Here is a 23,692-nt window from a genome sequence, read left to right as displayed (position 1 = left end):
TTATATAAAAGCAAAAACTATATAAAAATGTAATGACAAACGAAACCATTAAAAGCATTAAGAACTTTTTACCAAACTACGTTTTTATTTATTTGAGAAACAAATGATTTTTTTTGCTGAAGTTGTGATACAAATACATTGTTTATTATTATGTTTGGAACTTTATTTGAATATATTTTGAAAATGTGTCTAGTTTGTAACGAGGTTTGAATTTATCTCATAGGTTTATATAGGCTGATCGAGCTGGTATTTGAGATATTTGATTAATTTTTTAATTTTAGCAGTCTAATAAGCTCTTCCTTGGATAAATGATCGGTGAATCCTGCTTGATACATGCAAAAAAATCCTTCCTTTTATATTTGGGGACCTCTAGTGATTAAATAAGTATCATTTGAAAGAAAAGGGCAATCATAATTTAAAAAAAAAACTCTAAAAATAAATATATAATTCGTAATGGAAAAGAAACCAAACTACCTTTTGGAGGATCTCTCACTCTCTTTTATAGCTCTTGAACACTTTTTATTGAAGAGAAATAGTTCAAGTATCAGCAAAATATAAGTATAAAATATCTCTAACTTATGAGAAGATTCTTTGAAGTTAGAAAGAGCACGGGCTCTGGATGAATCCAAAAATAGTGGGCCTGATAGTTCATCGGACCCACACATGCCTAGACTCAATATTTAGCTAAGTCAAAAAATAATGGGTTATTATTCTTTTTTTTATCATTCTTTTAAAAAGCGGATCCAAACAATAACTATTATCCTTTTTTTCTATCAACTTAAAAAACATATATTTTAATATATTTTTAAATAAAAAATAATTTTAAAAAATATTATCCCATGACATTCCTTCCTAGTGTTGCTGGCAACTACTGGATAAGTGGAAAGAGGTGGCTGTTTATGCTACTTCTAAGCTAATTCTCCAAAACCTAAAGCAAACGCCAGCTTTATATTTTCGAACTTATCTTTATATTTACACTCACTGCATTGACTTATCAACAACAGTGGCTACTAATGGAGGCCTTTTCTTTTATTTTCTTTTTAATTGACAGAGAAAGCATTCCTATTATTTGATTAATGATGAACTTGAGAAGTGAGTTCAAATTAACCAAAAATCAACAGGCAAACATTCACTCGTTCCAACTCAATTCATAATCATTGATAAATAATGGCAATAAATTATTAGAACATCATCATAATTAGTTATTAAAATCAATATAATGTTCGAAACTGATGATCTAGCTCTATCATGTAGAAACCAACGAGTTTTGGACAAATTAAAATTAAAAAAAAAAAAAACAGAATGTCATTTAAGTGGGCAAAAATAAATATATAAAAAATCATAAATAAAGTCTCACTTGAATATTGACAATGTTCTTTTTATTTAACCGAGTCAACTTTCTATATAATTCAAAAAGAAACCAGTTTTATTCAAATTAGATATTGACAATATTATTCGAGTTTAATCAAGTCAATTTTTGATATAATTAAAAAACAAACCTAATCTTTTTCTAACCTTAATTTAAGACGTAACATGATCTTCATGTCTTGGTAACTAAGGACGCAATTTATGGATATGTCTCATTATAAAGGTAAGAGGCTTGCAGAAGCATTGCCTCCGAAGGGAAGTAATCATTTGCTGTGATGTTTTGGATAACTAACCTGCATTTTTCTTGCATATGTTCTTCAACCTTTTGGCTCGTTGCATGTATCTTCCACGCTACATTGTTGAAAAACACAGTTATCAGATTCCCCCCCATCACGATGCCCATCTCTTCAAGAAAAATTGTTGATTCTTTATTATTTTTAATGTTTAATCATCTTATTGGTAAATGAATTCGCACCTTCATCTAAATTTAAATCTTTAGAGAAGTAGCATTTAAATATTTATTTATTTATTTATTTATTCAATCCAAAATAAAAACTCATTTTTCAATTACTTTTTACAGGTATTTTAAAAAATAAATTGATTTGGCCGGTTAACTCGTAACTAGTAAATAATAGGATAAAAACACAAGAAATTCTTTTAAAAAAAACTAAAATAATATTATTTAAACAAAAAATTAATAATATATTTGAGTTAACGCTAACCTAACTTAATGACAAATTATAAATCAGGTCAGATCTCCAGCCTGGTTTGAAAACAATGCTAGCTTTCATTACTGGATATCTACAAGGGAGAAAACAAAGATTAAGAAATGATAATCTACACGTGCCCGTTTACAGTAAGATGAACTGCGAAGCCCTTCTCTCACATGTCAATTGATCTCTTTAAAGAAACTACACCTATATTAACCCCTATAGCTCCACGATAAGAAAAATAATTCTCCCTCAGGACCACAATTAATTAGCTGATCCTATCCTCCACAACACGAAAAAGATGCCCACCTTCTCTTACTGTCTCCTCCTCCTCTTCCTCCCTCTACTCTTCTGTACTTTCCATGCCAATATTGCTCAGAATCTCATCCCTGAAACTTGCAAGAAATGTGCAGCAAATGATCCGAACCTTAGCTACAACTTCTGTGTAACTTCTCTTCAAGCATCCAATCGCAGCCAGTGTGATAACCTTCGTGGGCTTGGCATGATGTCCATCAAGTTAATCAAATACAACGTGACCAACACAAGGCACTACGTGAAGAATCTCTTGAAGAACAAAAAAATGGACCCCTTCATTAGGGCATGCTTAAATGATTGCCTTGATCTTTATTCTGACGCCATCCCTACCCTCAAGCAGGCCATGATTGATTACAAGTCTAAGCACTATAAGGATGCCAATATCGAAGTAAGTTCAGTCATCGATGCCGCCACAACCTGTGAAGATGGATTCGAGGAGAAAGAAGGTGCAGTTTCACCATTAACAAAAAGAAATAATGATACTTTTCAGTTGTCCGCTATAGCGCTTGCGCTCATCAACATGCTCTAATCTGTATGTAGCAGTTGGAGATTAAGGTTCTATCATTGTTAATCCTTCCTTGCTCCTTAATTTCTTGTTAGGTTTCTTGATGTTAACGGGTGTTTTTTCAATATCCTTTTGTGTTGGTCAGCTGTTAATTTATTGATGCGACGTATATTGTCTTTGTGATTGTTTTTATTTCCATTTCTTCCATCAACTATCACATGTAACAAAATGATCTGGAAAAATCATGATTAACTATTTCTTAAGCAAAAGTTTAAGAAAAAGTGACTTCTAATTAATTATAATTGTACTCGGACTTTGGAGTTCAATGATTTCGCTTCTTTTCTATAGTCTTATATAATATTAATGGTCGCGTCCTATGATTAAAGGAATTTATTCGTGTTGAACAAAAGACAGCACAGACGATCCTGGGAAATATAAACAATCAAAAGACAGCATAGGAGAAAACCATTCGTGGGCAGTAACAGCTGCTTCTTCACAGGCTGACGATTGGAACAAGGCAGGAGGCCTCATTCCACACGGCGCTCCGTTGCCTATATTTGTCTTAAAGAATAAGAAAGCGGGAAGAATTGCATTTCGATGAAGCATGATCCGCCAAATATGACTTTGTAGATGTAGTAGAAAAATCCATCTATGAAATGATTGTTATATTGCAGCAAAGAATCCCATCCAGTAAGAGAGAGTGGACGGCCACCAAACTTCCATGGGATAAAAACCATTGACAAGTTCAAGTGATCATGAATTCCTTCATTACAACGTAACTGGTCAAATTCAAAAGAGAAATCATGATAAAGGTACTGTGCAGTGAATTTGGTTAACGGTTCGATAGGGAAATTGACAGTTCTTTTTGAGGAAAAAAATTGGCAAACATGGCCTCATAGTTCAAGGATGCAGCACCTTTAGTCATAACCGAAGATTTGTATAGTAAACATTCAATAGAGATTGCACTCCATAGTAATGCAAGAGAAATTCTTTCTTCCCATTTCAACAAGAGAGACAAACAGCTCAGAATTGTATATATAAAAGTAGTTTCAACAGTGTGCAGCAACATGAGAACTATATATGTAAAGCATTATGATTTCGAAGAAACGAGGCATGCATCAGAGAAATCCCTTGCAAGTGAAAAATAGCCACTAAAAGAACAGTGCAGCGCACAATAGAACCCATGAACACAAAGGAAACACGAGGAAACTTGAGCATCTAAATGTGAAATGAAATTTTGCGCAATCAGAGTGGTTCCTCACAAATGGAAACTAGTGATCACTTGGACTTGAAGCATAATAAAGTCAAATGCCTGTTCTGCCAATGCTCCTCTTATCAAACAGACTTGGATTATTCTCAGCCCAAGACGAGGATCAATCCATACAAACACCGAACAAGTAAAATAAACAAAACAGATTGTCATTTTAATTTTTCCATGAAATTCAGGGAGAGAAACCCGATGCTCAAATCAACTGGCCAGTGGATGGTTATGAATGTATTCAATGGCAAGGTTACAAGAGTCAATCCTATCAGCTTCCTTGTCCGGAATTTCAAGCTTGAACTCCTCCTCTAGAGCCATTACAATCTCCACGTTGTCCAAGCTATCCAATCCCAGATCTTTCTGGAAATGTACTTCCGGAGTCACCTGCAGGTATATGTTTGGAATTCAACATCAGTAAAATATTTTCCACGCGTGGAAATGAAGATGCTTGATTTAAAAAAATAAAGACAAGCATAACTACAGTGCCAGAATTCAGCATGACACGTGGATTGGGATTAAGCAGGTGAATTTAAGCTCGGTACAGAAAATTAAAATATAAGTTAACATAGTAATCGAGAGGGCAAGTAGCAAACATGAGTCTCAATAAGAGGCAAGGAGCAAAGAAGAATTATCTCTTAGTGTGCTTGTATGTATTTCTCATGGATAGAAAAAAGTTTCAAATTCACTCTGCTAAGGAACCCACACCTAATTTTATTTTGCATTCCATTCTCTTCTCTCTCGAGAATAGACTGCAGAATTCAACACTTGTAAAGCTGCTATAAGCCAGCCTACTTACTTTTCTATTTGCTACAATTGGGAGTTAGCTTAGCAAGGAGTGGCTCCAGCTTTCTTCTTCAACTAATGCAATTTAAATCATTCACAAAAATAAAAATAATAAAAGAAACAAAATTTCTTGTCTGTGAGCAAGGAGATTAACTAAAGGTAACACTCGCATGATGAACATTATAAAAGTCAAGAAAAGTTAGTGTTTGTGAGTGCGCTACTAGCTCAAGTAACGAACAAACTACACTGCCGCAATGGAAATAATGCCCTCAGCCTCAGGGATGCAACACACCTATCCACAACGTTTATATGGGTAGATAGACACTTGAAACCCCATCAGTTTCTTCTTGTTGGAATGCCAAAATTATGGATACGAGCTTTTTACACTACCCAAATAACGTGACTTCAATATCGTATACAGCTACCACAATTACAAAACAAAAGTCCTTAAATTCTAGGGTTATCGGACTGGCACACACAAATACACAGTTATGTTGCGTTTGATTAGTGTCATTTGACAAAAGTACAGTGATGGAAATGTATTTGGTTGAATAAACCTAAGACAGTTTTGGAGTGGATTTCTAACTCTCTCAAGGAAACATACATGTCCTCTCTTCCCCACTATCTCCGACACTAACCAAAGATGCATAATAATAATAAAAAGAAAAAGAAATTGGACTCCTTAAAGACCTCAAAAACCTTTGGGTGTATTATCTTAATCAAGATCAGAAAAATCAAGAATCAACAACAAATCCCAGAAATCCATGCTAAACATCATATCATCTTCTAACTCGTACAGATTTTATTCTATTTAATTTCAAGCGGGGATTCTGAAAGGTAATATATTCAATTAGAAGCAAAAGGAATCTTCTGAGAATTTATATGATAGCTTATCAGCAGAAATCAGAAAAATTAAATCTGAAACGAAATTGAAATCAGTTCTAACCCTGGAGGGATCGACTTTAGGGAAGCTCTTGATAACAGAGAGGACTCTTTCGGCCACCTCTTCCTTGGTTAGATGGTCATCATGTGACGACATTAACCGGATCGAACCGGACGGAGCCCACGGATTTGATTTGAGTTCCCGGGTTTGCACCGCCACCCGGACGTGGCGTAACACGGCTGCTCTCAGTGCCATTTCCTTCGATCTCTCTTTCACTCGTTTTTTTTGGACTGCAAAGCAAACTAATTAAAGGTAAAAAGCTCAAGATTTAGCCCCTAATATATTATATTATTATTAATTCAGCCTAGTATCTTTTGATTTTCTCGATCTTACCCTGAATGTTATGATTATAAGACAATGTCACCCTCCGTCCTTTAAATTGCAGCGATGATTAAAGATTTTCATTCAACTTGCATGTAATATTTTAAATTCTTCTATCCAACACGATAACATATTGATTACAATTTAGATAAAATTATAAGGATTAAAAGGTTTGGGACTGAATTGATAATAAGGGGCTAAATTGAGGTTTCCCTCAGTAAAACAACAGAATATGTAAAATAGGAAGCATGATGCACGTCGTTTATATTCACGCGATCAATGGGAAGCATTATACTCTTATTTTTTTTAGTTTTTGTCCATGTACAATGTTTTATGTATATATAAATTCTGTCTTTTTCTTTGTACTTTTATTAAGAAATGTGTCTGTGAAGTGTTGATTTGCAGAATTATAATAAATTTATATGTAAAAATCAAATAAAAAAATATTCAAACACAAATTCTTAAACTTAATGAAAAAAACTAACACACGATTAAGAATTATTCTTAGTTCAATGTATAAATATAACGTCTAGGAACAATGTTGTTAAAATTACGAGTTAACTCGTAAAATCGGGTTAAAAACTTGAAAACCAACAAACTCGATTAGACTCAATCAAACTCGGTCAACTCGATCGAGTTTACAAGTTTGACAAAAGTTACAAAATTTATTGACTCCCGGTCCCTTTCCTCTTTGCCTTTTGCCCACTCCTCAGCCTTCCTTTTTTTCTGTCTTTTGCCTAAATCTCACATTCTCAACCCTAGCACTTCTAGCACCAGCAACGCTAATTGGGATTTGGGATTTTATTGGGGACGTAGACAGGGGAGGGGAGGAAGAGGGGGGTAGTGAGGAGGTGATTGTTTTGGTTTTGAGGAGGGAAGTGGAAGTGGAAGGGAAGGAAATGGAAGGAGGAAAAGAGAGTTTTGTGGTATTTAGAGAGAAAAGAAATCTGTTGAGAGGGATTTGAAAGGTAGAGAATTTTAGGGTGGTGGAAATGGAAGCCATGGGAGGAGTAAAGTCAAGAAATGCAAGAGAGGAGGAGAGGAGGAGATGGAGGGTGTGGTTTTTAAAGGAGATCAGTGCACTCAAAGTGGTAAGAAAGATTTTATGTGGTCCACGGTTGAGATGAATATTTTACTCTTATGTGGTTTAATTAAATTGCTTCGGTTATAACCTTTGTGTAGTTTAATATTTCAAAAACAAATTGACATGCTTTTGCAATTTATGAAGCTCAAGCAACAAATTGGGTTACAATGAGTGCTAATTTTTATGTTTATTATTCTTATAATTTCAGTATCAATGGAGGATTTTATTGATGTTCTTGAAATATCGCATGCACATAACTTGTATATTAATAAAAACCAAAATAAACAAAAAAATTGTTTTTGAAATGATAGCTAATCTTGTGGAGATTTTTTTTTTAAAATTTCAATCAATACATTTAGGATACGGCTAGTGAATGACCCTTAAAACACTTATTAAAAATAATTTAATATTTTTAATTAATTAATTATTTAAATTGTATATTTTAAGGTGTTTGGACATTTATATTATTTATTTTATTTTTATTTTAATTATATTATATTATTATTTACTACTTGATTGGAATTGTTATTATATAATTAGTTAAAATATTTTATTTGTGATTTTATAATTTTACAATTCAAATTTATATTATATATTTCATATCGTTTTTAAAAAAAAAATTTACCGACCTTGGTTATCAGGCTAGCTATAAATTAAATTTATAAATCAGACCTCCTTAAACAATAACACTCCTTGTATTTCGCCTTTTTTTTGGGTGGATGGGACTTCTTAGAGATATATAAAATCATAAGAACGTCAATCTCCTGTCGCAGGAAAAGTTACAAGACGTCTTGACGTGTTATAGGCCATGGCTCTCAGAAAATGAACTGTACAGAGTGATAACCTTCCTTAATAAAATTAACATACAGTTTATTTTTATATTTTAAAATTATTTTTTTTAAAAAATATTTTTTTATTTTAAATTAATTTTTTTATTTTCAAATTATTTTAATGTGCTGTGTTAAAAATAATTTTTAAAAAATAAAAAATATTATTTTAATATATTTCTAAATAAAAAATATTTTAAAAAATAATCTTAACCTATTTTCCAATATTCTTTTAAAAAAATATATATTTTAATATTATAAAGATTTTAACCCGAGTCAGCGGACTCATCTCCACTTATAACTAGCTGGCTTGCAATTAACCTTAAATCATAAGCAAGCACTTGAACTCCAAATCTAGATTAAAAGAATTTTGCAAATCTTATTGGATTATAAGTGGTGTAGGGCCTTTTTGGTATTTTGCAAATCTAAAACTCCAAATCTGGATTAAAAGAATTTTCAAGGCCATCATTCAATGGAATTTATTATTATAATTGCATCAAATTTTGACAAATAAAAAAATTTAAAGTGAACAATAAAAATTTATAAATGATTTAAAATAAAATAAATAGTAATAAAAAAATATAGATAAAATTTAAAGAAAAAATAAATTGAAAAGTTACTTTGAAAATTTAAAAAGTAAAGCACGGAAATTAAAAAGAGAGAAAAAAATTGTTAGCACTAGTATAAAAAAAAATTATGAAACCCGCCGTAAATTTCATGATTCCCCGGACAGAAAGAGACGAGTGAATCAAATGAAATGGACAAAGCAGAAGAAGGCGACCTCTCTCGGGAAACATGTCCAAATCTATCTTCTTTCTTTTTTATCACCCCATTCTCTTTGTAGAATGAAATGATTGACCATGAAACCCAGCACTGAACTAAGAGTTTTATCCGAAGATCCATTGACCACACGCATTGTACAGGGATGGAGGGGGTGCCGGGATGAATGGAACGTCGCCTTATAAGCTACCGTTTGGCTATCATAGCTTCCTCACACGCTGCCCAAATGACACGAAAAGAAGTCACACGCTACTATTTTTTTTAATAATATTTAGTATTTATTCAATTACCCATAAGTTAAACTGATCATAATAAAAAAAGAATTAGGTTGAAAATTCGAAAACACCTCTAAATGTCAAATAAAAATTAATTTAATTATTTTATTATCCTTCAGGGGAAAAAAAAAAACTAAAACACCATCGGGAGCCTGTTAAACAAATCTTGTTTTGAAGAATAATCTACTAATTTTATTGTGCTAAAAAAAATAAAAAACAAATATGCCTGAATTAATCCGAGAATGACTAAAGTTTCTCTCGAAAAGACTTTATTATCCTGTACAACAAGTTCATTGATTTCATCTGTGAGAGTAAAAGTGTCAGTACAATTTTCTGATTCGCAATGAGTACGGCCACGGATGCCTGTTGGTTTTTTGTAATTTAATTTATTTATTTTTTAGCTTAGAAAGGAAAGGCTCTTGAGAAGAGGCTCCCGATAGAAGTGGTTGGTTGAGCTTATCCACAGTTCATTGACAAATGTTAATAATAATGCGATAAAAATCAATTCCAACTCAAATTGCGGAAGCCGTACTACAGTATCCATGTCAGCGCCATCAGATAAGTGTTGCAAAGCCGTTGACCCAGTATAAGTACCGGAATCGAATCCGTGAAGCATCCATCAGATCTTTACCACCGAACAGAAACATCACGGCGTTTGAACTTGTTCCAAAAACGACAACAAATCGAGACCACCGACTGAATTGACGATCAGGATTCTGTTATCAGATTCTTGACCGTCAAGAACCCATCTGTCTCTGCTGTTTTTGCTTCCTTAAACAGCAAAAGAAGACCTTCAATTAATCTCCAGCAACGATAGACAACATGGAAGGTATCTCTCTCTTTCTCAATTTCTAGACCTTTTTATGTTTTTGTTTCTCTCTTGATGGTCATGGTTACAGAGATGAGACCCTTTTTATCTATATTCGTTTCAGTTTAATTCAGTCCGTATGTTATAGGGGTGAAAAATATATAAAAAAAAATTGATTTTTACGTCTAGAAATTCTTATTTTTAAAACAAAATAGTGGGTGATGTATCGAATGAGAATGATATTCAGTATTGGATTCTCGTTTCTGCGTAACTGAGCATAGGCTTATAAATAGAGCTGCTGTTTGTTTATACGAATTAGTTTCAATCATAAATTTGACGTTTCATTGATTACATGGTGGCTGTTCTTTTCATTTTCTTAGTTTTTCTTAGTATCCAAACAGTGTATGATAAAATTGATTCGGTGATGTTTAATGGGCATGATTTTTTTATATCATTTAATTTCGGGATGTTTATGACAGTAAAACTCACTCTTTTCTGTATGAAAGTAGATTTTTAAAAAAAAATTATAATTTGTTGAGTAATGATCAAAAGATTTTATTTTATTTTTTGATCTTTTTGTTCTTCAAACTTTCTTCTACTTTTAACCAGTTACAGATAATGAAGAGCCAATCTTGAACAAGGTTGAAAATACCGTAGCCCTACAATCGCTGTTATTCAAACTCCAGCGCTGGCAATGGTGGCTCCTGGTGGCAATCAACATTTTCTTCCTCGTCGCAGGACAGTCTGCTGCTGTTCTATTGGGTAGATTTTATTATGATCAGGGTGGAAATAGTAAATGGATTGCAACTGTTATTCAGACTGCTGGTTTTCCAATTCTTTTCATTCCACTCTTCCTGCTTCCTTCAGATAAGGAACCTTTAGCCTCTTATACTTCGTCTCCTTCAGTTAGAACACTTGCCTCGATATACTTGGTTCTCGGGGTGATTATAGCTGGTGATAACTATTTGTATTCTTTGGGGCTGTCGTATCTATCTGCTTCAACCTATTCACTAATCTGTGCGTCCCAGTTAGCATTTAATGCCGTGTTCTCATACTTCATCAATTCTCAGAAGTTCACAGCTTTAATTCTCAATTCTGTGATTATTCTCTCTTTTTCATCTGCTCTAATTGCTGTCAATGATGATTCGGGAGGACCGTCAGGAGTCTCTAAGTGGAAGTACTTCCTTGGATTCCTTGCCACTCTTGGTGCTTCCGCAATTTACTCTCTTTTGCTTTCGCTCATGCAGCTTTCGTTTCAGAAGGTCATAAAAAAGGAAACATTTTCTGTGGTTTTAGAAATGCAGATTTTCACATCTATTGTTGCCACTTGTGTTTCTGTGGCGGGTCTTTTTGCTAGCGGGGAATGGAAGACTTTGCATGGAGAAATGCAGAGTTTTGGTAAGGGAAGTGTCTCGTATGTGTTGACTCTAGTCTGGACTGCAGTTACTTGGCAGGTTTGTTCTGTTGGTGTTGTGGGCTTGATTTTTGTGGTATCTTCACTCTTCTCCAATGTGATCAGTACTGTTGCATTGGCTGTATCTCCTATTGCTGCAGTTATAGTTTTCCACGACAAGATGAATGGTGTGAAGATAATTGCTATGCTTCTGGCTGTTTGGGGTTTTGCCTCTTATACTTATCAGAATTATCTTGATGATTCTAAGTTGAGGAAGGCACAGAGTAATGTTACCGAAACCCGTAACAATTCTGTGTGTTGATAGATTTGGAAACAATGAGCATATAGTTTTTCTCTTGGGTGGACTTGAAGAATTGATCTCATGTAGTGCAATTGATTCCGCATGCTATGGGAACTTTGATTTTTGTAGTTGTCCTTTATCTCGTTAACCAAACTATTTTTTCCTCCTTTTCCTCTTCTGCTGCTCTGATCATTAGCTTTGCTTCTATGATACATGTCAAGAAGTTTATGAAGCAGGAGGAGGCTGTGATGGATTTTGAACTAGGCTCATTCTGTAGTCTAGGGCATTAATAAAGAACTCCTCGATCCACAACATGGTTGGGAAAAAGAAATTTGTAGCAGCAAAGAAAGCTATAATTTACTGCAGATTTACCTTGGTCCATTTATTTACCAAGTAGGGCAGAAGCTGATTAGAATAGAGCTAAACAGGGAGTAATATTGCTCGACTTTGAACAAATTCCTATGTTTGTGCATGAGTGGGGTGCAAAATGGCAGTGCGCAATAAATTTTCTCAGAGGAGGTGACTATGATCCTATTGAAAGAAATTGTTCAGAAAAGAAAAGGAGAATCATTTTGGGTTTGGGCTCCTCTCAAGTGCGTCTAGCATAACACATATCTTTCTTTGGTTTGGCTGTACTAATAATTTAGACTATTTCCCTTTTGTCTCGGTGTTTTTAAAGGTTGCCTTTTGAACATCCTCTGCTAAACAGTGTTTTGGCCTCATTGTGGAATGCCCCATAAATTCCTGCTCTGACTTCTGTTCTGATGGCGAGAAATGATTGCTTTTATGATGCTAAGAATTGGAAAAGAATCAAAAGTCCCATGTAATGTGAGATTGATATTGCTGTGTTTTATTCCTTTCACTGTTGATGTCCTCTCTTCAAATAAGTGCATGCTGCCGAAAGCTTTACAGGCAGAGGACAAGATCTTCGTTGGCATCTCGCCTGCACTTGGAAAAGGACCACACTTGTTTACATTAGATAAAGCCATCTGGGAATTAGCTGGTGGGTTGAGGAAAGAAGAATTCTTTCATTTTCTTATAATTAGGCTTTTTGACAGATTGCACTTGACCAAACCCCTGTTTTGGCCTTTTGTGTTCAGCTCCATTATGCAGTTGATGAACCCCTCGGTTGCTTGTTGAGTGAAGTGTATTCATTAGCCCCCGTGTTTGGACGATATTATGACTTGCCAGACTTCTTTGATAAAAATAATAATCTCTCTAGCGAGAGATCCAACAATTTCACAACTTGAAGACCAAATTTAACTATAAATTTGTTTTTCGATTCAACATAGATCTTCGACTAAACTCGCAAACATAAGTAAGAAATCTCAACATCATAAAGGACTAAATTACAATTGAATTGAAAACTCAAGAACTAAACAATAAACACCCGTCATTGTTCATTTAATAATGAATCACACAGGCATCACCTTTGTTTAATCTGAACTCACAACATAATAAGACATGCAAAATCTCCTTCTTAATGTATTTCTTTGATTCGGATTCAAGTGATTACAACTTGAACAGCATTTTGTCATTCAAATCTCAAATTAACAACGATTATTTCTTGGCTGTCAGATCGTCCTGATGGAGTTCTACTAGTTTTTAAGCAGTTTTTTCTGCTAGCTAGTGGCCAGGTGTAGCACTTCCATCCCTATAAAATAACATAGCTTTGTTTGCTTCGGCTTTAGTCCATGTAATGGCTCTTCCTGTCTGCCATGATGACGAATTTCATCGTCAACATTCACTGAGTTGTTCACTTCGAATCATTTGATTACTGGTGCTTGCATGTTTCTTGCTGGCACGCATATACTTGTAGTCACACTAAGAACTAAAAGGCTCTGATATAACCCCAGTTGTTGGCTCCAGTGGTCATTGGTATATTTATAAACTCCATTATCGTTTCACATTTACAAATTCAAAGTTAGATTATGAGTTCCGATTCAACAATTACTTGTAAAATACAAATAGGCTTGGTGAGTAAACTCAGTAACATGTTGATTTGAAACCTGATTCAAGATAGATTTTATATTGAATTAAGTTATGGATTGACCTGGTTGATCCGACAAATCAATCTAAAATCCAAAACAATATTTAAAAAAAATAAATGAAACAATACATTTTAAATTGATATACTCAACATGTAACTTGGGTTTTAAACCATGTCATGAACAAATCTAGATCTTATAACTATGCTTCATCTCACTGCACTAAAATTTGTCAAATATATTCCAAGCTTAATTGGCATTATATATATATATATATATATATATATATATATATATATAAAGTTAATAATTTATTTTAGAAGTGAGTTTAGTTAAAAGTGTGATGGACAAAAAAAAAATTGAAAGCAGCTTTAACAAAGAAGATAGATAGCATATTTATATAAATTACGATACATAACTTAAAAATTAATTAAAAATAATTATCGAGTATCAATTTTTGAAATAAATTTAAAAAATAAAAAAGCAACTCCATGCCCAGCTAACCATAAACAGAAACGCGTGAAATTAAGGAGGCATTGACCTCTTTGATCGAATTACACTTCTTAGTTAGGTAAGGAAGGAGAGGATGGAGAAATGCAGCTACCACACTTGTTACATGCCCTTGACTAATCTCTCTTGATAGTGATTGGTACAATTATTTTTTTTAAAAAAAAATTACACGACAATTTCAGTACTCTTCTCGTTGTTCTTAATTAGAGTTTTACATAAACAGATTTAGATCAAATTGATTAGGTTGATTTAATATTAAAAAACAGTATAAAATCATTATCATGATTTTCCTCAAGATTTAGTATTTTAATTTACTAATATCAAAAATCATTTTAAAAATCAACCCGTATCACGTTATCATGTACGGGTCAATGGCATCCTTGGCCAAGGAAGTGCCCCCAAGAAACCGTAGTAGTGGTTTGAAAAGATAGGTGCGATAATTAATGTGAACATACTTAAAATTCTATATTTACAAGGCGGGCGTTGAAAGACTTTGCAGTCGATTTCTATTAATTGCTGCGAGGCGCTACATGGCATGGCATGCTCTTCTGTATTTAAGAGAGCACGAGCCTGGTGCTAGTCAAAGAAATATTGCCATCGACCTCGAGCACACGACTCCAAGAAGCTTCTTTGTTGATGTGCCAATAATTTGGGAGCCCTTTTCATTTCTCCCTGCGTGTCATTGTTAGGACTGGTAGTTTACGAGAAATGTCTTTCTTCTTCTAGTACTTGATCATTCTAACGTGATGTGTTTGCCTTTGAATTAGCGTGGGGGGAATGGTTCAAGGATTCAGAGTGGTGGAGGAAGAGAGATTTACAATATAACTAGATAATTGTCGTAGGATAAACAAGATGTTCGTAATATTTTTTCAAGTACAAAAATAAATTTAAACCATGTAGAGATTAATTTAATATGATTTGATTTTTTTGACGAGTCCAAGTCAATTAAACATGAGAGGGAAAAGGTCAATTAGATAAGGGAGGGAATCAAGTCAATCAAGTTAGCTCATCAAACTTGTAGTCCGAGTCATGAGTCTGAGATAATCTCGTAAAAACAAACTATAAAGTTCAATCTCCAATAAATCTAATGTTGAATGATAAAATCGATATTTGTTTTTTTTTAAAAAAAAACATAGAGTAATAGAGAGAGTTAAGAAAATTAAAGAAAATATTTTTTTGTTATTTACAGAATAAGATTTAGATCTTTTTTATATAGGCTTGTTTTGTATATTTAATTTATATGATAAATGAATTATCCATTAATTTTTAGATATTTTTATTTATCAATGCACCTGAAATTTCATGATATACAATACAAACATTACCGCAAAAACTGAGAATATGATATTTATTTAGCTATTAGTTATTCTCTTAGATCCACTTAAAAAAAATTAATAGAGGAGATGGAAAATTAAATTTATAATCCACTAAAAATAATGATAATATCTCCTTATAGACTTCCTCTTTTCTTGTGTATATTTCTTTTTTTTAAGTGGACACAAGAGAATAATTACTACAATATCACTAATTAATTCTCGAATACCATAAAGTTACTTGAAATAAGCTTATATGAGAGCTTTTGAGTTTTTCCCTTTCAAGGGTGAGGTCCAAATATATCCCACGCTAAGTTTTTGCATTACCAAGAGCTACCATCAAATCACAGCCCCTGCAGGGGTTTAGAGGTTGGGACTTGGATTTGGTTGCTATGCAAGGTTTATTTGTGTCGAGTAAAATAATTTATGTGTAAAATGTTCTTCCATAAAAAGTTTTGCATGTAATATATTTTTTAATGTTTGGCTTGAAAAATATTTTCATGTAAAATATTTTACAAGCAAATATTTGTCAATGATAATAATAGTAGTAGTGAGATAATTATGGTTGTGGTTATGAAAAAAAAAAAAAAGTGACGGTGACATGATAACAATAGTGATAAAATAATAATAGTGATGGTGAAACAGTAAGAATGATGAAAAAGAAAGAAGAGATGGTGGTAATATGACAGTGACAATGGAGGGAGAGATGGTTGAGGTAGTCATTGTGGTTGTAAAGGAGGAGGAAGTGGTGGTCTTAGTGGTGAGGTGACAGTGATAATGAAAACGATGGTGGTGACATGGAGCGATGATGGAGGAGAAGGTGGTTGTGGTCGTGGTGATAATGATGAAAGAGATGATGGTGAGATGGTGTCAAATGAGAACTAGGTGGCGGTGGTGATGAGATGGATGTGATGAGTGAGATAGTTTGATGAAGATGATATTATAAGTGAATTATTGTTCGTGAAATATTTTATGAAATTTCATGAGTTAAAAATAATTTTCAACAAATTAATTAAGCTCGAAGATTAACCGTGAAATATTTTACATTGATCAATTTTCCTGTAAAATATTTAAGGGGAAACAAACATAGAAAATTATTTTTCATAAAATATTTTTGAAGATAAAAATTGACCCATAATCGTAGTTATTAATATAGTTTTCATATGTGTTTGATAACGTGATACTTTTCAAAAATTTATTTAAATTGAGAATATATTATAATATTTATTATTTATTATTTAATTTTTGATACCTTCGGATCAAAGATATTAATTTAATGTATAAAGTTGAAGATATTATAATGCCAAAGAGGAGGGTGGTTGTAGTGGTAGTTAGAAATATGTTTAATTAAAATAGGTGTTAGTATAAGAATTACTAAATATATGAATTAAAAACTACAAGACTCCACGAATCCGACAGCTAGTTTCTGTTTCACCGAACAAAAATGGTTGGATTTCTGGCCGAAAAATCAACCTGAATCTCAGAACCAGACGAGACTTGAAAGCAAATTCATCCATCATTTTAAGCAAAACTTGGTTAGGGTCAAGATTAAGAAGCCCGTAAAAGGGGAAGGTTGGTGTCTGCTTAGCTTCTTCTCCGGTGGGGCTGTGCATTTCTTTTTCTGATAGCTATATCCCATAACACGTCAAAACGTCTTCTTACTTTAACTGCAAAAGAGATTGACATTCCTAGGGTTCTACATATCTCTAACAAGTCCCATCCACCAGAAAAGAAAACGAAATCTATAAAGCGTGACGGTTTCGGATTGCAACAGCTAGCTTTTGTTTTTTTTTTATATATATATATATACATGTTTTATTTTAAAAAATATTAAATTATTTTTTAATTTTTATATGTTGGTATCAAATCTTTTTTTAAAAAAAACTATTTAATAAAAAAAACTTTTAATAAATATAATATATTACATTAACAAACACACCAAGGTGTGATTTTTAATTTAAACTACGATAACCTACCCTGAATAAGACTACAGAATTTTATTTTGTAGTATTATATGATTTTAATCTACTGTTAGTGGGTAGAGCAAGTTAACATCAGATCGATCGTAAGAACTACTGTTAGTGGGTATAGCAATTAACCTTGAATCATAAGTCAATTGCTGAGAATTTAAAATCAAAATCTGGATTAAAAGAATTCTCTGCAAATCTAATTGGATTAGAAGTGGTATGTGGTTTAATTGGATTAAAAGACTGTTTGATTAAATTTTGTTATCGTGTTTTTATGATTTAAATTAATGATCAATGAAGACTTTATTGAAAATATTTAAGTAAATACATTTTATTTGTGTTAAATGATTTATAACTTGTAAGTTGAGATAAAAAAAAAAAAAAAAAAAACAATCAATAACAAGTGTACTGAGAGTATTTAAACATGTTTTTTATGAAAGTTATTGTTAATTTTTAAGAAAAAAAACTTGAATTTGGGTAAAGAAATATATATATAGACACGTTATTCCAGTAAAATCAATGAAATATATATAAAAATATTTTGAAATATAATTATATAATAAAACAGTAGCATATTTAAAATGTGTAATTTAAAAAAAAAATATGAGAATTTTTTTACTGTTTTAGTTAAATAAAACTTGTAATAAGCAGCTATACTCACGGTTAAAAGTAAGGGATTCCATGCTTATTTGTAAAAGCATGATACTTTTCTTTTAAAATAATTATTCTTTCGATTTCAAAACAAAACATGTGAAATTAGAACAAATATTAACCAAAAAGTATTTTTAAATAAAATACAACTAAAAGTAGCTATGTTTTAGAAGAAAAATAAAGATATATGAAATTAATGGGTTATGAAATTAATTTTAAAGAAATAAAGATATATAAGTAGAAGAAAGAAATTCTCAGTAAAAATATTCTAATTATTTTTAATGGGTTATGGAATTAATTTTTTATTTTCTTTTTATACATATATTTTTCTTTAAAATAAACTTGAAAAATAATTACCATGATATCATCGAATACTTCCGGTGTACCATGAAATTCTACGTACACACGAAGCTTAATTAAAAAAAAAAAACATTTGGCCACAAAATGGACAAGATGTACTTTAGAAAAAAGAAAAAGAAAAGGTCAACCATTCTTATTATTTCCCATTGACGTGGATCATGATTTTCTTGATTCAATTCACATGGAAAGGTCAGAAACTATAAATAAGACAATTAAATTTACACTCTTGTTCAAAAGTTCCAGGAACCAGAACTTAAACTAACCAAATTAACTCCACAATTAATTCCCAACTTCTCTAATTACCTCCTTAAACTTTAATTTAAAACGTGTTAAAATGTCATCCAACCACCATCTATATGTTCTTTCATTTATAATTTCATTTTTACTAGTTCCTGTGCTCAAGATGTCCTAATTATATACTTTAATTTCTTTTTGAATAGATATTTCAAATTAGCGTCGCATATAAATTCAGATTTAGAGGGTGTTTGTTTTTGAGATGGAGGTGGGGTTTTGTACGTGGAACCCATCAAAAAAACTAAAAAAAACAATAAAAAATTGCTTTTATGGTTGAGTTTTGTGTATAGATAAATTATACCCAACCTCAAACCACAAAAACTAAAATAAACACACTTTAATTCTCTGGCCAAGTCCTTGACAATTTCTTGGAAAAAACAAAAGGGTTATCAAAGCTATGGATGTACAAGCAACCTTATTGTTTTTTTAGAGCATTTATCTCTCATAAAAGAAAGGGTTAGAAGTGATGATGAGCTTAAATTAAAGAAAGAAACTTTGTTTCTCGATGGTGACCGTCTCTGGAATGTTTTTTTAAAATATTTTTTATTTAAAAATATATAAAAATAATTTTTTATTTTTTATATTAAAATATTAAAAAAAATTCAATACGTTTCATAATATAGTTTTAAATGCGAATATAAATTGAAGTATATTTGACTAGACTAATCTTTCCATGCCTGGCTATTAAATTTTTCGTGTTCACACTTTCTTGTTTGACTGCAACTGAAGAAACTTCTCAGAAGAATTGTAATATTTGTTTTTGTGTTTGTAAAATATTTTTAAAAAATTTAAAATTTATTTATTTTAAATTAATATTTTTTTTAGTATTTTTAGATCGTTTTGATACGTTAATATTAAAAATAATTTTTTAAAAATAAAAAAATATTATTTTAATATTTTTTCTAAATAAATTTTGAAAAATAATCAAACCATATTTTTTTTTTAGTTTAACGTGGGTGTCCGGGCCAGCTTGCGCGCACCTCGACTAATCCCACGGGCCCTGAAGTTAACGACCATGTAAGCCTCTAGTGGCCATCATATAAACAACCACAGGGCTCGAACCTGAGACCACAGAGAAAGCAAACCTCTTAATTCCAAACTCTTACCACTGGACCACCACCTAGATATTTATATTTTCAAACATAACTAGAGTTAACAAAAACCGGCGGCTAGAGGGGGAGGGTGGTCTCCACGATACAACGGTATAAGACAAGAAAAAAAGACTTTGATAGTAACGAATCGTGTTGTGTTCTCTGAGAAATCGAACATCAAGAGATCGAAGAAGAAGGGTTTTTTCCCTAGATCATATGACCCTGCTTTTTCTGACCGTTAATAAAGAAGATTTGGTCAGGACATTTAACTCCTTCGGCCCCACCAGATGATCGGCTGGCACCACCGCCACCGTCCCTTTATTAAAGAGTTGATTCTGTCCAAGTAATCGTAGTCTGTTAAAAGTAATTAATTAGTCCTTTTTTTCCAATTTCATGCTCTTTCCATTATATCTTTTCTATTTTCCAATTTCATGCTCTTTCCATTATATCTTGTTTTTTCCTACATTGGAAAATAGAAAAGATAAATAGCTAAGAATGGGAGATTTTATTAGTAAAGAATAAAATTCTGGGAAAAAAACAATAAATTAATGTTGATCAAGGCATTGCTGAATTATATTTTACAATATAATTAGTCCTTTTTTCATTTTCATTGCTGAATTAATGTCAAAATTAGTTTTTAATAAATAACTCTCAAAATTTGATGCATTAACACCTCATTTTTAGTGTGTTTATTAACAAGTTACAATGTATTTTCATACAAGAAATAATAATTAAAAACATATCAAAATACTTTTTTAGATTTTTTTTAATATCTACGTGAAGAAATTATTTAAAAATAAAAAAGGTATTAATTTAGTGTTCTGAAAAACAGGTCCAACTGCATAAGAAAATACACAATTAATTCTCTTGAGCTTCGCCGTTCCTTCTTCATCAACCTCTTCAACCACCTAGACTACCCACCCATTTGCTTGTCTTACGTAATTCTAGTGGGGAACATGAACATCACTCCCTCAATCACTAATAAACCCGTATGATTTGTCAACAAAGGATGCCATTCCCATTTTGTCTAAATTGTTTTTAAACCTCGTGTTGTGCACTTGTGCTAGGGACAGTGGTATTAAACAATAACAACAGGGGTTAAATGCTGTTATCTTTAATAAATTATTCTGGTATTAAATATATTAAATTAATTAAAAAAATCAATTTAATATTTTTTCCAATTAAAAAAATAGTTTGAAAAAGTAGAAAAAATAGTGTTTAAGCACTTAATAACGTCCTAATAACTCTAATTTATTTGACTATCATCTGATGAGCGAGGGCTCTTAATAAGATTTTTTTGGAAGTATGATTATAATTATTTTTTAAAATTGTTTTTATTTAAAATTATATTAAAATAATATATTTTTAATATTAACGCATCAAATGATTTAAAAACATTAAAAACATATTAATTTAAAATAAATAAATAAAAAATTTAAATTTTTTAAAAATATAAAAACAAACAGGACAATCTACCTCGTCTACTCTTAATAAATTAAAAAAACAAAAAGAACATACAGTTGTATTAGATTGATTGGCTATCATACCTTGTTATTTTTTTAAGTCAAGGCTTTCATCATCTAAAACTATCGAATTATCTTTTTTATCAATATTTATTTATTTAATAGCTAGAACAGACCATACGAAGAAAAAAAAAAGGGTCAAAACATGTGACCGGAATAAACTGGTCCGATTTTAAATTTTCAGGTACTTGGGTTTACATCTCATTAATGTCCGACGACTGTTTGCTTTAGGATTCAAATTTCAAGCAAAACACGCCACAATAAATATTTGAAACACAGTATTCCTACTCTTAATTAATAAATATAGAGATAATTTAATTATTATATTCGAAAACTAATTTTAAAATACTTCATACTACAAACCAGAAGAAAAAAGAATACATTTTTTTCGAACAATTTCTTTTATTGCTCAAGTGGCTCGATCCATTAAAATGTAGAAAAATAAATTCTCAAATTACACAAGAAAAAAATATTTTCGTTTATGGTAGTAATAAACATCAGTAATGTATGCAAAGAACCAAAAAGACTTTTGGTTTTTTCTATTTTTAATTTTCCTTTAGTATTTTTCCCTTCCTCTCATTATAATTGAACTCGTAAATCATGCTGACACAGAGTTATATGTATATATATAAAAACAGAGAATTTGGATGGGACAAAACCGTAATTCAGATATATCAGCATCAACACTATGGTCAAATCAAACGCGCGAAATAGTCATCACTCTTAACGGTTGTGATTGACTCTTCCAAAATCGGCAAGCTTCCTCGACCGGTTCGCGCAAAACGAGGCCGCAGTAGACAGATGCGGCTTTACCGGTGCCCTAGTCTCACCAGAAAGTCCCAATTCAGGCGGCAATCCTCCCTTCTGGCTCCAATTCCGGTTAGGACTCGCCCTCACAAGAGGACTCAAGCAAAACGTCAATCCAGACACGTTCCTAGTGTGTCCCGCCTTCCCTCGCCGCATGGAAGCCTGAGAGACTGGTGTCTTCTTCCACCCTGGCGAAGACTCCGGCGAGAAGCCGCTCCCTGAAGGTGACCGATCGCAATTCTCACAATCCTCTTCAGAATCCGAGCCTCTCGCTGGCGACATTCCTCGATCTAACCTCTGTCGAGGCTTTCCACTAACCGAGCCGGAGTATCCCATGGATAATTGCGTTGATTGCTTTCTCCGACGACCGGAGAAGATTGTTGATAACCAAGAAGGGGAAGAAGACGATGATGCTTCTATGGAATCACGATAGCTAGTAGAGTGTGTACTGAACTTGTCGGATCTGGACCTGAATAGACTGGAGAAAAGCGAGAACTTTTTGTTTCGCTTCTTATACGCTGCGGTTGTTGTGGTGGTGTAGGTAGGGCCCACCTGAGGAGTGCTGTAGAAACGGAGGTTGTGGTGTTGGTTGTGGGCGTACCAGGAGGAGTGGTCGTCAGATTTACGGCGAGAAACGTAAGGAGAAACAGAGAGGGGAAATATCAGAGGAGGAGGTTGTTGTTGTTGTTGTTGATGATGTTGAGAATTAGAATCTGATTTACGGCTTTCGTCTATTACTGTGGCGGCGCGTGGGTTATGATGTGCCTTTGCTAATTGTGCTATCTGCTGCTGCTGCTGTATTTGAACCTGGGCGGCGATTAATGCAGACAAGCGTTCTCGGAGGCAAGAAGCGCATACGCCCACGCTGCAGCTGAGGTCGCACGGGTGTTTATTGCACCTCATTTAGTAAAACCAACAACAACAAGAGTATACACACGTATTATAATCTGTTTTGCTTGTGAGTGAAGAATGTTCATGTAGTGGTGACGGTGGTGTGTGGTGGCATTTTGTCTTTGATGGGGTGGTTCAGGTGGTGTCTGTACTTTACAGATGGAGAGATCTGATGAGGAGCTCAAAGGGAAAGGCTTTGTCTTGTTGTTAGAGAATAGAGAGAGAGGGATGAGTTTTTATAGTTGGTGTAGAGGAAGCAGACCAACTATAAGGATTGAGGTGGGAGTTTTCAGGCAAATAGAAGAGATAGTGAGAGTATTTGTGGGTTCAAGCGTTTGCTTGGGATTGAGGTGTGATAGTGAGAGTATTTGGGTATTTGTGAGTTTTCAGACCAGCTATAGTTGGTTTAAGCGTTCGTTTCTAATTTAAAATATTTTTTTAATTTAAAATTGATTTTTTTATTTTAAAATTATTTTGATAGCTATATTAAAAATAATTAAAAATAAAAAAATATTATTATTTTAATATATTTTTAAATAAAAATTACTTTAAAAAACAATCAACATCTCATTTTCAAATACCTTATAAAATATTTTAAGATATAATTTTAAATCAGGATTCAC

General features: G+C 32.6%; 4 protein-coding genes across 5 annotated transcripts; 2 read left to right on the top strand and 2 right to left on the bottom strand.

Moving 5' to 3' along the window:
- The first annotated feature begins 2,058 nt into the window (after positions 1 to 2,058).
- LOC18105032 (putative invertase inhibitor) lies at positions 2,059 to 3,076 on the top strand. The gene has a single exon (XM_006375037.3). The coding sequence runs from the start codon at positions 2,380 to 2,382 to the stop codon at positions 2,920 to 2,922; it is 543 nt and encodes a 180-aa protein (XP_006375099.3). The 5' UTR covers positions 2,059 to 2,379; the 3' UTR covers positions 2,923 to 3,076.
- Positions 3,077 to 4,108: 1,032 nt separating this feature from the next.
- LOC18105031 (acyl carrier protein 1, mitochondrial) lies at positions 4,109 to 6,123 on the bottom strand. The gene is made up of 2 exons (XM_006375036.3): positions 5,889 to 6,123; positions 4,109 to 4,543 (listed from the first exon to the last, which is right to left on the bottom strand). Exons 1-2 carry the CDS (start codon positions 6,078 to 6,080, stop codon positions 4,367 to 4,369), a joined length of 369 nt encoding a protein of 122 aa, XP_006375098.3. The 5' UTR covers positions 6,081 to 6,123; the 3' UTR covers positions 4,109 to 4,366.
- Positions 6,124 to 9,512: 3,389 nt separating this feature from the next.
- LOC7492772 (probable purine permease 11) lies at positions 9,513 to 12,536 on the top strand. Of its 2 annotated transcripts, none has more exons than XM_024585670.2 (2): positions 9,513 to 10,001; positions 10,590 to 12,424. In XM_024585670.2, exons 1-2 carry the CDS (start codon positions 9,995 to 9,997, stop codon positions 11,693 to 11,695), a joined length of 1,113 nt encoding a protein of 370 aa, XP_024441438.2. In that variant the 5' UTR covers positions 9,513 to 9,994; the 3' UTR covers positions 11,696 to 12,424. The 2 variants fall into 2 exon arrangements, with proteins under 2 accessions (XP_024441438.2, XP_052303137.1); XM_052447177.1 differs by having other exon boundaries at positions 9,598 to 10,001; positions 10,596 to 12,536.
- Positions 12,537 to 21,825: 9,289 nt separating this feature from the next.
- On the bottom strand, positions 21,826 to 23,430 carry LOC18105030 (uncharacterized). The gene has a single exon (XM_024584594.2). The coding sequence runs from the start codon at positions 23,079 to 23,081 to the stop codon at positions 22,095 to 22,097; it is 987 nt and encodes a 328-aa protein (XP_024440362.2). The 5' UTR covers positions 23,082 to 23,430; the 3' UTR covers positions 21,826 to 22,094.
- Between the last annotated feature and the right edge of the window lie 262 nt (positions 23,431 to 23,692).

The sequence above is a fragment of the Populus trichocarpa genome, chromosome 14 (genome assembly GCF_000002775.5).
Source record: "Populus trichocarpa isolate Nisqually-1 chromosome 14, P.trichocarpa_v4.1, whole genome shotgun sequence".
In the NCBI taxonomy this organism is placed as follows: domain Eukaryota; kingdom Viridiplantae; phylum Streptophyta; class Magnoliopsida; order Malpighiales; family Salicaceae; genus Populus; species Populus trichocarpa.
Note: the sequence above shows the minus strand (reverse complement) of the source record. Positions and strands in the feature narration are given on the sequence as shown.

Coding starts and splice junctions, on each gene's coding strand:
- LOC18105032 (XM_006375037.3), top strand. CDS start 2,380: ATGCCCACCTTCTCTTACTGTCTCCTCCTCCTCTTCCTCCCTCTACTC.
- LOC18105030 (XM_024584594.2), bottom strand. CDS start 23,081: ATGAGGTGCAATAAACACCCGTGCGACCTCAGCTGCAGCGTGGGCGTA.
- LOC18105031 (XM_006375036.3), bottom strand. CDS start 6,080: ATGGCACTGAGAGCAGCCGTGTTACGCCACGTCCGGGTGGCGGTGCAA. Junction 4,544..5,888: donor CTAAAGTCGATCCCTCCAGG/GTTAGAACTGAT, acceptor ATATACCTGCAG/GTGACTCCGGAAGTACATTT.